General features: G+C 54.3%; 1 protein-coding gene across 1 annotated transcript in view; it reads left to right on the top strand.

The window, feature by feature from the left end:
- The window catches only part of TBC1D5 (TBC1 domain family member 5), a 354,778-nt gene extending 341,484 nt beyond the window's left edge, over positions 1 to 13,294 (top strand). The window contains exons 23-25 of the mRNA XM_040963401.1: positions 7,236 to 7,315; positions 8,095 to 8,247; positions 11,081 to 13,294. Of these exons, the coding sequence (XP_040819335.1) occupies positions 7,236 to 7,315; positions 8,095 to 8,247; positions 11,081 to 11,374 (527 nt within the window). The 3' untranslated portion in view covers positions 11,375 to 13,294. The remainder of the gene's footprint in view (positions 1 to 7,235; positions 7,316 to 8,094; positions 8,248 to 11,080) is intronic.
- The last annotated feature ends 3,637 nt before the right edge of the window (positions 13,295 to 16,931 follow it).

The raw sequence follows: 16,931 nt of genomic DNA, 5'->3' as shown, positions 1-16,931 counted from the left end.
CCATTTGCAGAATCCTTTCTCTCCCCACTGGAGTCTAGGGAACAGCTTAGGAAAATGAGACCTGTGCTTTGATCGAAGCTGCCAATGTGCTGCTCCGTGAGGCTGGCAGTGCCAGGTGTTGTAAGGAATCAGGATGCATCATACGTGTGAGGAGAAACCACGGTGTATCCACCAAGGCCTGGTCCCACAGGCAGGGCCTGGAGAGTGGCCCTTCTCTGAGCTCTTCCCTGAAAGTGAGCCCTCTACCTCCAGCCCTCTAATAGGCCAACTCTCAGTAAGATGTACATCACACATAAACCGCCTGGACGGTTTGCATATGGCCCAATCCACACCAACCTCATGAGAGATAATAAAGGATTCTGAATGATTTGGAGAGGCAGGTCTAAGAACCTGGCTGGTTGCCGGTGGGGTGTATTGCAGGCAGCTGGGCCCTGTTCTGCCCTCAGCCTTATTTCTGGCGTTTCAGCCACAGCCTGGGGAAGGGCTGAAGAGGAGGGAGCAGCCGGGGGAGCCGTGCGGGATGACGGCGGGATGACAGCGGGATGATGGCGGGATGACAGTAGGATGACTGGGTAGACACAGCAGGTGGGTAGACACAGCAGGAAGTGTTGTCACATCCATCTGACCCCACCCCTGGTCAGTGCTATTTATTTGCTGTTTAGTAAGTACTAAGCTTACAGGAGTTCATGTTCTCTCCTCCCGTGAGTCCTTGAAATCTACTAATAAGCAGTAATGAAGACATAGTCTACATATAAACAGCATAATTTGTATGACTTGTTTGGGTTAATTGTTGAAAGAACATTTTCATTTTAAGCTATATGTGTATTTTTTTTTTATTTTTTTGCTCCCCTCACTACTTGGATAACCTTTGTATTACTGATTTTGGTTTTAACCTAAGTAAGAAAACAAAGAAGTGATTGGGAGAAAGATTTACTGGAAGTCTAGAAAAATCCTGGTAGGAAATTTCCAGGTTGTGTGGGATACGTGGCAGCTTTTAAAGCCGCTTGACTTAAGCCTCAGAATTTCCAAACAGCTTCTGCTCCGATTCCAGTCTTTCAATCAGCACTAAAAGAGCATTTCCCGTTGCATGGGAGGGGGAGACACTTTAATTAAAATGGAAAGAAAAACCCATAACAGCTGTGAAGTTTTAGCTAACCGCAAAGCTGGATCTGTTGGTGTGTGCGCGTTTCACTTGCAGCCAGAGCCCCTTTTCAGAAGCCTCAGCGTCTTCTCCCCACCTAAGCAGCACGGCTGCCTCTCCACCACGGGCTGCGGGATGCCGCGTGGGCTGCGGGATGCCGCGTGGGCTGCGGGATGCTGCGTGGAGCTCCTGGCCCCCGGCCACACAGGCATTTCACTTCATCTGCCTTACACACAGTGGCTCAGTACTGTTTTGTAGGCAGACTTCATCTTCAGTAGAGACTTGAGGAAAACATAAAATGAACTAAGGTGAAGCTCTTGCTTTATTTTAAAAGAAAAAAGAAAAAGATTTCTTTATTTTCATTGGAAAGTCAAAAAGAGAGAGAAAGATCTTCCATCCACTGAGTCACTACCCAAGTGGCCACAACAGCCAGAGCTGAGTCTTCCAGCCAGGAGCTTCTTCCAGGTCTCCCAGGCTTTGGGCCATCCTCAACTGCTGTCCCAGGCTGCAAGCGTGAAGCTGGATGGGAAGTGGAGCAGTCAGGACACAAACTGGTACCCATAAAGGATTCCAGCACGTGCAAAGCAAGAACTTTATCCACTAGGCTACTCTGCCAGGCCCCTTGGTTTATTTTTTACTTACTCTGTTTCCTTTCAAAATGATTTCAGAAACATTGCTGTTTTCCATGTGATGTTTTCCTGATAGACATTTCAACTGTTTCAATTTTGTTCTATTAGAGAAGGATTGAGTATCATATGGTAAAGCTTTAACCTTTATAAAGCTTAAAATACTATTTTTTCTAAATTAAGATATTCATGAGAGATTTAAATAAAAGCTCAGGTGGCAGAATGAGTGTATATTGGATGTGAATATCACTGGTAACAATGGTTGCCTAGGTGAAAGGAGGGTGTTGGAGGGGCTTTCCAGGGGCCTCATCTTCCATGCTCGGAAAACGTCAGATATTCACTGCAAACCAGAAGCAAGACAGCCAAGGAACAAGTCCCCAGCTCTGCGTGGGGTGGGCAGGAGTCAGTTGAGAGAGACAGGAGCGAGGGAGGGATGGCTAAGAAGGAGGGCAGCCTCACCTGGCGTTAGGGCGCCTGGCGGGGGGCACCCCAGGTCTGTGCCTTAAAAGCCTGCCTGTCAATGAAAGTGTCCCCACAAAGGAAGTGGGGATTAAACCATGTACCCTGCTAATGCTTTGCCAACATCTAGGATAGGCAAAGCCCAGAGTGGCTGTTCAACTCAAATCAGGAAGAACCTGGGAAACATCCCACACACAGCCAAGACAGCTGAGTGACTCACCCAGGACCCACAAGTAGGCAGTTGAGGAACTGGGATTACTCTGGGGTTTCCCAGCACCCAATGAATATCCCAAAAGATAAAAGCCATGCTGCAACTTGGGGTACGCTGGTTCTGGATGAGAACAGTCTTCTCAGTACCCAGTGGTCCATCTGCCCGAGCCCCTCAGCAGCTGAGGCTTATGGAGCTCTGCCTCTGAGACTTACCCTGGGAGTTCAGTTCTCCACATCCTTTCTGTCCGTTGTCTTCACTAAGCTCCATCCATCACCCCGCATTTTCATCATGCCATAAATACCCCAGAATGTAAAGTACTGTTCGAGGCTGTTTTCACAACTGGTAGTAGAACCAAGGTAGAGAAATGCTCGTCATTCAAAATGGCTTATTGGCACGTGCTGCCTGGCCCTTTATAGCAAGGAAATAAATACAGGTCGGCTAATGCCATTTCCTCAGGGTTCTAGAATCCAAAACTGAAAGGATACTTGTTTCTGGCAAAATGACCAATGTTCTAAGTTTGATACCTTCATAGAATTGAAATATTTGGGTTCAGATGTAGAGCGAGGAATTGAAGACTGGTTTTAGTAAATCCCGTCCTTTCCTGTCAATTTCAGAAGACTTTTTCCTGCGTTCATTTCTCCACTACCCCAGTGACGGCCCTTCTGTTTATCCTGACAGCTCAGCTGAGAACCCTTGACCGTGTTAACCCCTATGGCTGCACTCGGCTGCTTTTAGACTTGCCCTGCTTCACACACAATTGCACGTGGGTGAGGAACCTATGCGCAGTGGTGAGCAGGCGGGCCAAGCCACCAGCTGTTTACCCAGGGTGTGTGTGCTCCTCACCCACCGGGCTGTGGTACCCACACCCACCTGCCCCGAACCACGGGATTTCCCCTTAGTTCTCGGGTGGTTATACAGTTGGTTTCCAGCAGCTTCCCTTCCATTGGTGATTTCTACAAAAGGAAAGATCCAATGCAATGAAAAGGAAGTTTTCCAGGTGCTTCCTGAGAGATCTTAGGGAGACTGTGACAGCTCGCGGGCCCTGGGAGCCTTCTCAGCTGCTCCTTAGTTCACAAATGGAAAAGCCCAGGCCTAGCAAGGATGAAGACGAGCAGCTGGGAGGGACTGCAGCCTGGACCCGGCCCCTGGCGCTCCCCTCGCTGCAGCTCTGCTCAGCTTCCCAAGCAGTAGTGGAATTTCCGGTGCTCTGCTGTCTTGCTGTGCACATCAGCGCTGATTTTGCACTTGTCCTAATATTAATGTAAGAATCATGTAAAAGAGGAGGCCAGGTTTTGTGATCAGTTTATTTGCCATTGTAAGAACTTTCTACGTCTGATTTTTTGATGCTCATTTTTAAAAGAAAGAATAAAAAGTTTTGATGTGTGTCTTTGGCAATATTCAAGAAGGTGGTTAGTTGATGGCATTTAAAGAAGTACAAAGAAAAGGGGGTCACCAGCAGCTGCTTCTCGGTCACTCGCCCATGATGAGCGCTTTCTGTAATTACCTGAGCATTCTAAGTGTCCTGTTGGATTGGGAATCAGTGTCCTGTATAAAAGAGGAAGGGCAGCTTCACCAGAGGATCTTGTTGGGCATGTGGCTTCGGAATGCACAGGTCCAGCCAGGGAGGGAAGCCGCCCACAGGGAGGTGAACTTTATGTGCAATTTGCACACAGGTGGCTGCCCGCCTGGCTTCTTTCTCCCTTGAGTGCCAGAGCACTAATGCTTTAATATGTAATGCTTACTTGTGAAGAGGTTGTGCAGTGTAATCTTGCTTCTACATGGGACAAAACTGAGCCTTTGCTGCAACTTTTTCTGCCTTTGGGCATCAGATTGTACATCATGCTGGCAAGCTTAGCATTTCATGTTCCTGTCTTATTGTAGGCATGGGAAGGTGTTCTGTTTCGCTATTTTGATAGTTGCAGGTGCAATTTACTCACGGAAGTGGGCTGGCTACCAGAGGCAGTGTTTGTGTGAGCAGCTTGGTTGTCCGTGCCACCTTAAATCTAGAATGAGCAGTGGAGCTGGCAAGGCAGTCCTCCACAGAGGAGACACCGACTCTGCTCTCACCTACAGAACTACAGAAGATCCACTGCTGTGCCCGAAGCCGTCTGCTTAAGGCCCTTTTTCACAACAACCCAAGGAAGTTGTTCAGAGAGCCACTCATAAGCAAACAGCAGGAAAGCCAACCCAGAGGGTGCGTTCTCTCAGTCAAGCAGGCCCAGAGAGGCGGTCCAGGCAGACAGATGGCTCACCCTTTCGCTGTGGCCTTCAGCCGCACGCTTGCACGGTGACCTGCGGAGCTCCTGCCAGCATTTCACACAGAAGGGGGAGGAGCAACACCAAAAAGTCACCCCGACACCCACCACCACCCATGAGGCCCTGCCCCGAAGCTCCGTGCATCCAGGGGCTCTTCCCACAGCTCATTAGCCAGAGTCCTGGTGTGTGAGGAGAGGGCTGCCCAGCACTGCCGGGAGTCCAGGGGAAATGTGCTGGGGAGGAAGAAGGGGAGCGTGCAGATGAGGGTACTGCCCACGACCACCCCCTCCTGTGAATGAGGAGCCTGGCCTATGGGCCCCTCTGCTTGTCTGGACCGGGGGGAGTAATACTGGGGCATGGAAGAGTGCCCTGTCCCACCCTCCCAGGACACCCGTGTCTTCACCCGCGCTCCCTTCTGGAGCCCTAACTTCGTGCTTTGAGTAGATGGATCTGCCGGCGACCCACAGCCACACAGGGCACCGAGAGAAGAGGGTTGGGCCCTGAGGGCGTAGGGCGTGCTGACACTTGGCCGGCATGCGCTCTCGTGCAGACACCTGCCACCTCTGGATTGGGACAGTACCTCTGTCTGTCTAACCCCAGCTGACCACAAGGCTTGCCGTGAAGTCCCAGTCCCAGCCTTGCAGCCCACGGGTTTGAACTTGCCGGCTGGGGACAGCTGGGCTCCCCGAGGTTAGCATTCTGAGTAAATGCCCACAGTTGATTTTTCCCCTCTGTCTCCCAGGAGTCAAGGCAGTGATAAAAACAAAAGCTGACCTTTCCCGGTCCTCTGAAAGCCCTCCAGATCTGGTTTTTGTCCGTTTTCTGCAGTGGCTGATTGTTAAAATCTTGTTGAGTAGCTTCAGTTTTGTTTTGTTTTGAGAGGGAACAAATTGTTACAGGCTTTTAAGGAAAGCTAAAACATTTGCTCTCTAATTTTTTCTCTTATTCCGTTCCCATTGAGCGGACGCTCTTGTTTGGGAACAGGCGTCTCTGTTAGCTAAAAGTGCAGGCAGGTTCTCTTGGTAAATAAAAGCCAGTGCCATAGCGTGCAGCAGGCCCAAGGCCCGCGCGGCCTGGTCTCAGGATTTGTTCCTGCTGAAGGTTCCAGTGCGCTGTCAGGCCCAAGTGTGTGCAAGTGACATCCGTCCTTGCTTGCTCCTTCCTGGGAAGTCTCTGGAAATATCGGAAAGGGACACAATTTTGAAACATAAGCCCCGAAACTGTCTTCCGTTCATTCAGGCAATAGGGTACACTTAACTGTGTTCCTGTGATGTATCAGGAATGACTTTGAAGGGCTGGACGTGGAACCCGCAGCACACACATGTCTGGAACTCCTGCCCCCCGTTAGAGGGAGGCGGTTGGTGGGTGAGCCGGCAGGTCCAAGCGGAGATCGCAGACAGCGCGGCAGAGGCCGGAAGGGGATCTGGGCACTGCTGTATTGTGGATTCTTTGGGGTAGAACCCTGGAGCAGGCTGCTGAGCCGTGAGGTGTGGGCCTGAACGAGCTGATTGCCCAAAGTGCATCCACCCATGTGGGCTGTTGAGTAAGTGTGGGGCAGCTCTGTGGAGTGAATGACTGAAACCAAGTAGCACGGAAGCCATGGCAAGCAGGATAAACCGGCAGAAAGTAAGAAAGCGGGAAGTGTTGATGGAGCGGAAGCGTGCTCTGTCAGGTTCTCAAATGGGTGTGTGTATCAGTATGTCTGGGAAACTGCTGGCGGGACACCGTCCCACCCTGACACGCTCCCCAGTCAGCCTTGGGGCCGTGGGTTTCTCTCTCCTTCCCAGCGGCCTCTGTGACTGTCGCCCCAACGAGCCCCAGTCCCTGACAGTGCTGTGTGCACCCTGGAGCTGCCGCAAGTTGGATGTGGCTGTGGGCAGCTCAGTGCGATGCTGAGTTCGCAGATCCCTGCCCTTGGTCCTGGAAGGAGGAGCCCTTGGTCCTGGAAGGAGGAACCCTTGGTCCTGGAGGGAGGAGTCCCTGGGTCTGGAGGGAGGAGTCCCTGGGCCTGGAGGGAGGAGTCCCTGGACAGAGGCCACGGAGAGCCACACCTGTGCACAGCCAGGGACATGCTGGAGATCCATGTGCGTCGTTGCATTTTCACTTTCTTTTTGAAGCTGTAGCTTTTTTGTTGTTATTCTGAATCCTTGAAGACCATTTCTTCAGTAAGTTTAGTTACTGAGTGGGGGGAGGCAGGGGAGGCAGGGGGAGGTGGGAGTGTTGCACATTAGGGAGGGTAAGTTAGCACGGTGTAGGGAGCCCAGCTGGGAACACCCCTCTGCTTACACCCCAGCAAGAGGGAGGTCCCACCTGCGTGGTCAGGGCTCGGTCCCTCACACTGACTGGCGGGTCTGCCGCGCGTCCCAGGCCCAGCGCTGCCCTCTGCTCCAGCCAGCAGCTTTCCGTGGCAGAGCACTGTGCATGGGAATCGCTGTTACGAAACTTGGCAGAAAAATTCCTGTTTTTCTTCAGAGTCCTCATGTGGCAGCAGGTAAGTTATACTCGGAGCGTTAGTTACAAAATGTCATCCTTCTATTTTCAGTAAATATTCAAGATGTGATATTACAAGAAAACCTGGAAAAGGAAGATCAAATTCTGGTTTCTTTGGCGGGACTGAAGCAGGTACAGTAACATCATGACTCCCTCGTGCCCCGCAGCCCACCCGCCCTGCTGTGGAAGGGCCCCCAGGACCTGGAGACCATGATACAGACCCCCTCTGCTCCCAAGCAGCCCCCACTCCTCACGTCTGCCTCTTCCGAGGATTACCTGTGACAGCTCCCAGCCCAGATGGGACTCCCATATCCCACACTGCCCTTCCCCCAAAACCTGCTCATTCCTCAGCAAGAACAGATGAGACATGTCCCAACGTCATGTTCAGTCGGTCAGTCATCCGGCCCTAGATCTGTGAATATCCTCGGAGCACACGTCAGAAACGTGCCCTGTACGGGGCCTCAGGCCCTCCCATGGACCAGGCCCACAGAGGTCTAAAGCACTGTAGATGTGCCTGGTGCCGACCTGAGTCACAGCCAGCCACAGCTGCCATGGAGCCACTCGGCCAGCCCAGGCTGCTGAGTGGGGTTGGTGTGCAGGCAAGCAGCGTCTCCAGTGTCAGCATAACCAGGCGGCACCCATGTCTGACCCGTGGGGACCTGGCCATCGCTGCCCTGACATTTTCCTTGGTCATTCCTAGGTCAGCAGCTTTGATCAGGTTGAATTCTACACACACACACACACACACACACACACACACACACCACCCACTCTTTACCCCATTATTTCTGTCTTATGGTAAAATGCCAGCATCCATACTATTAAAAATGGTCAATGACAAGCCTGGTTTAAACATGTAAGAGGTTTGCTAGCATGCATACACTTATTCATCTTTTCTGATTTGAAAACAGATCAAAGACATCCTGAAGGGGTCCCTGCGTTTCAACCAGAGCCAGCTGGAGGCCGAGGAGAACGAGCAGATCACCATCTCGGATGACCACTACTGCTCCAGCGGCCAGGGCCGCGGCGGCCCAGTGCCCGGAGCCCCCAGGCAGGGGCGGCAGGTGGGTCAGCGCACGCGTGCTCGCGTGAGTCCTTGAAAGTTCAGCGCCATGAGACCTTACCCAGGTGACTTAAAGATGCCACGTGTGAGGTACAGTTGTGAAGTTCAAGTAGCCCAAGCCAGGATGCTGAGTGAAGCTGCGCAGAAGATACACTGCGGTCCCCAGGGTAAAGGTGCCACTCACGGTGACAGCCATGACGCTGTGCCTCCTGGAGCTTGCTAACCTGTGTGCGCCACATGGCCTGGTTTCACCCCACCCCCCATGGGCGGAGAAAGCCAGGCCTGTGACAGGTGTGGGTCAGCTGCCCCCAGGCGGGGCCCCCATTCCCGGTTAGCACCACCAGCACCACCCATACGTCCCCAGTGGGTCCCAGTGGCTCTCACTAGGCCAGAACCTTCCTCACTATAGCTCCCTGGCGGTCCTGTGTTCTGAGGCAGCGCCCAGTAGTTACTTCTGTAAAGGGCCAGTTAGCACATACGTTAGCAGGCCACAATGGCCAAACCTCTCCACGGCTCTTTGGTTTGGTTTGGTTTGGGTTTTTTTTGTCCTTATGCCCCTTTAAAAGCATAGAAACTGGCCACTCTTAGCTCAAGGCTCATACAGATGCCGGCCAAGGCCAGGTGCCATGGGGTGGGGGCCCTCAGTGCAGTGCCGTGTGTGGCTTATTCTAAATGAACCACGGGGCTTTCCAGCTGGGAAGGATCCTAGTGCTTCCTTATCCATGCTTGAGCCCATCTGCTTATTTTATGGACAAGAAAACGGAGGATACCTTGTAAATTCTCTGTGTGTGTGCGCACACGCGCGATTTTAAAGCAGCGAGGTGTCAAGCACACATGCGCTCACTTACCAGCTTTAAACAGCAGCTTCATTTCAAACGTTAGCATGCTGGTCGAGTTCACTGTGTAAACTTACTACAGAAAAGACATTTTGCAGATAGTAATGAATCTGCACAATTAAGGGTTTTTAGCTAAACTTGGCAATTGCCCTTCCTACTTTTAGTGTTTGTCAGAATCTGCCCATTTCCATCTTGCCCCAGTGCACTCCCACATGTGGCCACAGTGCGCTGGCCCCGAGCTGCAGGAGGTCCCCTGTGCCCATGCTCTGGCTAGACCCTGCCCAGGCGCTGCATCCCGAGCTCTGCTCTTCCTGGGCCCGTGACCCCACAAGGAAACAGACACCCCTGCTCTCCCCGTCCCTGCGACTGTTGGCAGGTCCTGTGTGACTGGATGCCAGCCCGGCATCTGGCCTTCACACGCTCCCTTGGGAAGCTTCTGATGACTTGGGCAGTGAAAGGCAGGACCTTGCCACAGCCTTGACGTGCCAGGCAACCTGTCTGTGCCCAGGTGCCCGGGTTTTCATCTGTCTTCTAAAATTCCAGTGAAATTTGTTAGCAGAATTGAAAGCTGAGGTTTAGTTCCTCATTCACACCAGCCACATGTAGCTAGAGGTCCCGGAGGGAACGGCACCAACAGCAAACACCTCGAGCACCACAGGGAGTTGTATTGACTGGCGCCGGTCTGCATGTGGGCCCCTGCCCTCTGCATGATCCTGAACCAAGCTGGGAAGTGAGGTGGCTGGGGGCAGGTAGCAAGAAGCGGGGAAGGGAGCATGTGGGAGAAGACTTGAAAACGTTTGCAGAAAATGTGATTAAAAGATGCTTCTTATAGTGCAAAAAGACTTGAAATCCATGTCGTTTTCCATGGGCTTTTTGAAGATTCCTCACTTTGGTTGTTCTGACAAGTTTTAGGCTGAAAATTTCATTAATTGTGTGGTTCATGCCGGTGTTTGGCACGAACAGAGGACTGACTCAGGAGCTGGGAAGTTTCTGTAAGGATATAAATGGCACAGGGAAGGGTTAAGGCTGGTATGCAAATCAGTAAGGAGACCAGCTTTGTGTCTGGAAAAATGATTGCAAGTGGGAGCCTGGAAGAGTGTGCCCTTCGCATTCAGTTTCTGAGTTGGCCAAGCCATCGGGCCTCCTGCCTGGACCCCCTTCTTGATCGGTAATGCTGAGGGGCAGGGAGAAGGGGTGAAGAAAGGAGGTGGTCACAGTGCCTGGGGTAGAGGACTGCTCTAAAAATAGCTGCCGTGCACACTGCTGCTTTCAGCCTCAGGTAAGTCCCCGCAGGGAGCATTCCTGATGCAGGGGCCCGCTGCCCATCCAGCTCCCTGCCTGTGGCCTGGGAAAGCAGTTGAGGACAGCCCAAAGCCTTGGGACCCTGCACCTGCGTGGGAGACCCGAGAGAAGCTCTTGGCTCCAGATGACCTTGAAGGGAGGGAAGTCGTTGCAGACCAGCTCAGTCCTAGCTTGGGACCTTTTGCCAGTATACTTTAGAGTCACCATGCTGAGTTTCATGTCAAATTCCTAGTCCCTGCTGTTACCCCAGGGCAGCCCCGTACATGCGCAGGACAAACAAGCCGGGAGACAGCTCCAGCATGGCAACATCAGGCACCTCGCTGCACCCCGGCCACACTGGAGGGAGGCATGCTCCTCATCCCATTTCAGAGAGAATTCCAAGAATGAACAGTGCCTGTCCGGTTCCCAGGCAGAGCTGGCTGGCGCCCTGCTGCAGCTTGCAGCTGGCTCCAGAGCCCATGCTCTCAGCCTGCCGGGCAGAAGGCTGTTGCCCTGGGAAGCAGTCTTCAGTGTCAGGGGCTCAGCTGGCCACCACTGGCTCCAGGCTTCCGGTGGCAAAAGCACGCTAAATCTCGCAAGGACAGAGCACAGGCTTGGGTGGCCCAGCTCAGCCCAGGACACTGGCCTCGCAGGGCCAGCTCCTCAGGTCTGCTCAGCTTTGCCTCTCACCTGCCTGCCCTTCCGACTGTCCCGCAGGCCTCTTCAGAAATGCTGGCCCGCACAGATGGAGGAGGTTCGGACGACTTCATCCTGGTGTCCAAAGAAGATGAGGCGGGCAGTGCCAAGGGGCCCTTCTCAGGCCAGGCCCAGCCTCTTCGCACCCTCAGAAGCACGTCTGGGAGAAGCCGGGCCCCCGCCTGCTCCCCTCTGGTGTTCACAGACCCGTTGATGGGCCCAGCCTCTGCCTCCTCCAGCAATCCCAGCTCCAGCCCCGAGGACGACAGCAGCAAGGACTCAGGCTTCACCATCGTGAGCCCCCTGGACATCTGAGCTCAGTGCCCAGCGCTGCCGCCCTCGCCAGCCCCCGTGCCCCCTGGACATCTGAGCTCAGTGCCCAGCGCTGCCGCCCTCGCCAGTCCCCATGCCCCCTGGACATCTGAGCTCAGTGCCCAGCGCTGCCGCCCTCGCCAGCCCCCGTGCCCCCTGGACATCTGAGCTCAGTGCCCAGCGCTGCCGCCCTTGCCAGTCCCCATGCCCCCTGGACATCTGAGCTCAGTGCCCAGCGCTGCCGCCCTCGCCAGCCCCCGTGCCCCCCAGGGAGGGCCTCTCAGAAACCAGCGCTTCTTTCCTGTCAAGCATTTGCCATTGGCCCAGCCCTTTGGAACCCTCTAGAGAGAAGCAATTCAGCCAGGGCTCACATGAACCTAGGGCCACCAGAATGCAGACAGGACGTTCTGGGCCATCCCTTCCCCCCGCCCAAGCACTGCTCTGAGTCGGGGCTGGGTTCCACACCCCCAGTCGTACTCACTGTTCAAAAAAAGTTACAATCACTTCTCTCCCCTTGTCCCCTCTGTCCATTACATTTAGAAGGAAGAAGGGTTGGCTCCACATCTTCACTCCCTCACCACATCCAGCGTAGGAATACTGGCTAATGCCAGGAGAGTTCTCCCTGTGGGAATCCCGGCCCACTCCTGCCCTGGGAAGCCATACAGCAGAGCCTAGTCCAATAGAACAAACTAGAAGTAGTGGATGCTTGGGCTGAAGAAATCTCGTTACTGACCTCTCAAACTTAGAATGATTTTAGAAACAGGGTCTCAACTTAAGACTCCGCCTTAGGTGCGATGTGTTGGTAGTTTTGGTTTGTTGGAAAACAGATTTCCAATCCTTGGGCCAAATACATTTTAGTTCCTGCTTAAAACAATTATATTGTACTTGTTAATGCCTTTCACAGCCAGGAAATAAGGAGTCTTTCAGCCAGGCTTCACAGGGGTTTCAAAAGCTGTTAAGCTGACTGTTCCGAAAGGAAAATGTGGCCCTAATTTTATGGCGTAAGCTGCTTTCAGTCAATTTCTTGGTCAAGTTTCTTTAGCTTTGGAGCTATGTTTATTTACCAAATAAGGAACATGGGGGAAAAAAAGCCAGGGCCATTCCTCTGCAGCCAGAATCTCCTGTTGTCTCTAAGGTAGCAGTGAGTGGAAGTCAACCCTGGGACTCGGGACTCCCTGGAGAGCAGGTGCCAAAGGTCAGAGCCCTCCACAGCCACTTCCCTGGCCGGGAGCTGAGAGAGGGAATTCAGGACTTGTACCATCCTGGGTGCCCCTGTTGAGACCAGGTGTGACGGCACTGCACAGATGAAAGGTTCCTTGGCACGGGACCCCTGATGGGCATGGAGCACCCCACACGTTTTCTCCTTGAGCAGGATGTGCCCTCTGCTGAGTAGGCATTTCTTCTGATGGGAACTCTTGGTGCTGTGTGACCCGACTGGGGCAGGGGCTGGTTGCAAGGGTGAGGAGGCCTCACGTGAAGGGAGGAATGGGCCCCCATTGCTGGCTGCCGCATCGCCCGGGACGGATGCAGTAATGACAGTGTACCCGTGGGCTCCCCGTCACAAAGGCCGTGGGTCTTGAGTCAGCTGCTGCAGAGGCACTGCTTAGCACCCTGGCCTGTTCTTAGACGCTGTCAGGGCCCCCGCACGCCAGACGCTCTGTCACCGGCCTTGCTGAATGCCAGGGCCAAGGAGGCTTCCGTGATTGAGCGGCTGCTCCACAGCGTACTTGGAGGCTCTGAGGATGTTGCAAGCCAGCATGTTAGGCACTAGTTCACCCCCTTCTGAGGGAACAAGTGTGGAGGTTGCCCCATCCGGAGCCCAGGGCGCTGGGTCAGGACGGAGTGGAGCTGGCCCTGCCCTGGTGGCATGCCCTTGCCCTGAGGGGTGCAGCCACAGGCCATGCAGGCCCAGAGGTTCCCAGGCCTGCCTGCGGACCAGGGGACAGCCCTGCCCTTGCACTTCACTGTGGGCACCTCCCGGGGTGTCTCGGAGTTATGGCTGCTGCTGCCCCCACAAGAGGGGAGCAGGAGGGGCAGGGGCGGGCGGGGCGTCCCAGGCTCAGAGCTGGAGAACCTGTTACCGTCTCATCCGGCCCCAGCGGCTTTTGTGCGGCTTTTGTTGTTGTTGTTCTTCCTGGTCAAACATTGTTTGCATTTTTATTTGTTACAATGCTATTAAGGAATGTTTATTTCTTTTTATTATTTTTCAGGTACTTGGGTTTTTATAATTGCACATTTTTTAAAGAAAATTTTTGAACATATCAAACCTTTCTGTTTTTCTCTGACCAATGTGGTAATCAGTGGATTCCTTCTTGTGTTTTGATTTTTTTGATTATTAGCAGGTGAATGCATTTTAGAGATGAACCGTTTAGGTGAACTCTCAAGGCCATCTCCGTTTTTTTTATATACATCCCTGTGTATCTCATACATTCCTCTGTCATCAGTTTGGAAAATAGAGCTTTCTCGCTGTACAGTACATGTGAGTTAGCAGACTAGTTGCCCACGTTATGTGTGTGCCAAGGGACCGTAGAACACTTTACACTAGATTGAATTACGCTGGATTTTTTTCCTCCAAAGATGGAGCCCTGTCTGCCAAGAAAGATTGTCGCCACGCGCCCAGACCTCTCTGGGACCTGCCTTCCCACATGTGCGGAACATCCTGCAGGAATGCCACGCCCACTTTGTCAGGGATGCTCCGCCCACACAAGACCGACTGTGGCCTGGGTGACCCTCAGTTATTGTGCTTTTTCTGTCACGGTTCTTTTTAAGAAAGTCCCTCATGGCCCTTTGCAGTGTTAGGGAGGACTTGGGGCCCACGTGCAGCCCTCCCAGCCTGCAGCCTCATGTGCGCCAAGCAGGTGCCTAGGGGACCGCCACACCATGTGGGAGGCTGGGCCTGCCGGTGGCCACTGGCAAGGCCACTGCCTGCTGTTGAAAGCTGCGTTTGTGTAGCATTGAAGAGAAGTGTGAAGTTCATGTTAGCAGGCTGGGGACACGCTGATGTTGTCACACTTTGTCTCATGACAGCATAATTCACTTGATCCGTGGAGGACTTGGTTGTGTCATTTATATCCTGTCGCTTTTTTCTCATTCATCTTTATGCTAGAACTCATAATGGTTTAAGCAATGATTTATCCTTTTGGCAAAGTGAGCCCATACTGTATGGTTATAATAAAAGACTAATGTGACTCTCAAGACGTGGCCTGACTCCTTTCAGCCTGGCTGAGCATGCCAGGTGCTGACCAGGCTTCATCAAGGGGCCCCGGGCAGCGCCAGGTCAGGCAGGGCTGGGTGATGGGCCAAGCCTTGCTTCAGAGCCGAAGCCAGCGCAGCTCGGCACCTGCTGCCCGCCTCCCTGCACTGCCCAGGGCCCAGGCAACTCAGCCTTTCCCCTCCTCTCTGACTCAGGCAAGTGGCTCAAGCTCCGAGCCTCAGCTTCCCCGTCTGCAGTCTGGGGTCACACTGTAGTTCTACGTGGATGACGGAGGAACCCCCAGCCGGAGCACAGAGTGGGCATGACATGAGTGAACAGCAGGCAGCTTCAAAGATGCCATTTCCCCCTGATGGACAGGGACCCTGGAGGCGTCTCCAGGGACTGAATCCTACCCTGGGGCAGCCCCAAAGGATAACGCTCCCTCATCACGCCCCCCTGCTCCCAGTGTCCCTGGTAACTTCCTTCCCAGCCAATGTGGGGCTCTCTGAGCAGGGAGGGGCAGAGTGATAAGGAAGTGGGTGGAGCCAGGGGCCAAGCGCCTCAACTCCTCTTACCCTCCCCACAGCTTCTACCACCTAAGCTTGGGCCTACGGTGCCCCCTGAGGCCCCGAAACCCCTGCCCCCCACACCCTGGCCCTGGGGAGCCATAAGGACGTCCCAGCTCCCACAGGCAGTTCAGCAGCTGGTCCGAGGAGTTCCTGTGTCCACACCCTCATGTCTGAGAGAAAAGTCACAAGAGGCGAAGGACCTGGAGGCAGGAGCTGTTCCCCCTCATTCCTCCCCCCACCCCCCGGACTCTCCCCCTTGGGTCCACCTGCCCCTCTGGCAGACACAGAGGGACACACACACAGAGGGAGGCTGGGCAGGTGCGGGGCACACTCACACTGCCAGGAAGGCACGTGCTTCTAAATTAAGAATAGATGTGAAAAAAAGCCCCGAGGAAGTGCTCCAGCAGCCTGGGAGGGTCCCCAAAGGCTGCAGAGGTGAGGCGTGCTGGGGCTGTGTGTGAGTCAGCCAGCCCTTCCTGCAGCCCACTTCCTGCTCTGTCAAGGCTAGAAACAAAGCTGCAAGGTGCATGCACGGCATTTCCCAGAGGCCCTTGCTGTGCTGGGGAGCCAGCCCCCATTAAGGACCTGGGTTGGCGGCATCCAGTGCAGCCAGGCTGGGTGGAGCCAAAGCCCCTGATGCTGCAGCAAGAGCCCTGACAATGACCAGGCTGCAGTGGAGGAAGTGGCTCGGCATGGAGCACCACCCCCACTGCCAAGGTGCCAGGCCCCCACAGGGTGCTCCCAAGAGCAGGGCAACCGGCAAGGTTCCCCTGTCACCCACACCATCCTCAGCCGCAACATGGGCCCCCTCCCTCCTGTTGCCCTTGGCTCTGCTGGTCCTGCAGCCACCCAGCTCTCCAAGCCAGACCCCAGTGCCACCAGCAAGCCTCATCCTCAGGCCGTCCCGTGGCTTGCTCACAGCCCCTTCCCCATCTCGCCACAGGGGAAGCCCATGCCCACTCACCAAGCCTGGCACTGCTCTTGCTGCTGCAACTGTCTCGCCCACCCCTCACCTGATCCATGCTAGAACCCCTCTGCCCTGAGCCCTCAGGACGGGAGTCGCTTCTGGCACCGCCCACCACGCTGGACTCCTTCCTCCCACCGAGGCTGTGCACCTGCATCCTCCGCCTGGGGCCCTGTCCCTGCTGTCCCATTAGTGAAGGGCAGCCGCTCTCCAGTGTTCCCTTGGGATCTATATCTCTGGCCACTTACTGGTCCCTGTGGGCAGCTGCGTGATGAGTCACCGAGGCCATGTGCCACAAAGTAGTTGTGGAGCTCAGGATGCCCTGAAAGACTCATTTGTATGCCAGTCTGATGGCCAACTCTGAGACCTCAGCTTGTGTTCTGGGCCAGCCCACACTGCCAGGAGCTCCTGTGTAGGGGTGAGTGAATACTGGCAGGGGTGGGGCAGGGAGAGCCACCAAGTAGAAGCCATCTCCCCTATCCTGACTTAGCATAGCTTGTTATGCCAAGTGGTCACAGCCCAGCTAGTGGCACGGGGAAGAACAAACCTGCTTGCCAGTGATATTCCAGAAATATCGCTGTGGCCACTTTGGGAGACTACAGTGTGTCATGCCCATTGGCTGTGAGCTGAGGATGGCCAGGGCGACGCCTTGGTCACCACGAAGAGACCATGTGAGCCATCAAGGGGAGCCCATGTATGCCACAGCCCCTTCTCCAGCACCCCTAAGCTCCACACAACTTCATGTCCCTCGAGGACTGCCTCTGGTTTCCCAGCCAGCAGAGCACAGAGGCTGGGTGGGCTGGAGTCCAGCCTCCAGCAGCTGCCTGGTACACT

Source organism: Ochotona curzoniae, unplaced genomic scaffold (assembly GCF_017591425.1).
Source record: "Ochotona curzoniae isolate NIBS_2020 unplaced genomic scaffold, NIBS_Ocur_1.0 contig_1302, whole genome shotgun sequence".
NCBI classification, from domain to species: domain Eukaryota; kingdom Metazoa; phylum Chordata; class Mammalia; order Lagomorpha; family Ochotonidae; genus Ochotona; species Ochotona curzoniae.
This window is presented reverse-complemented; position numbering and strand designations above follow the sequence as displayed.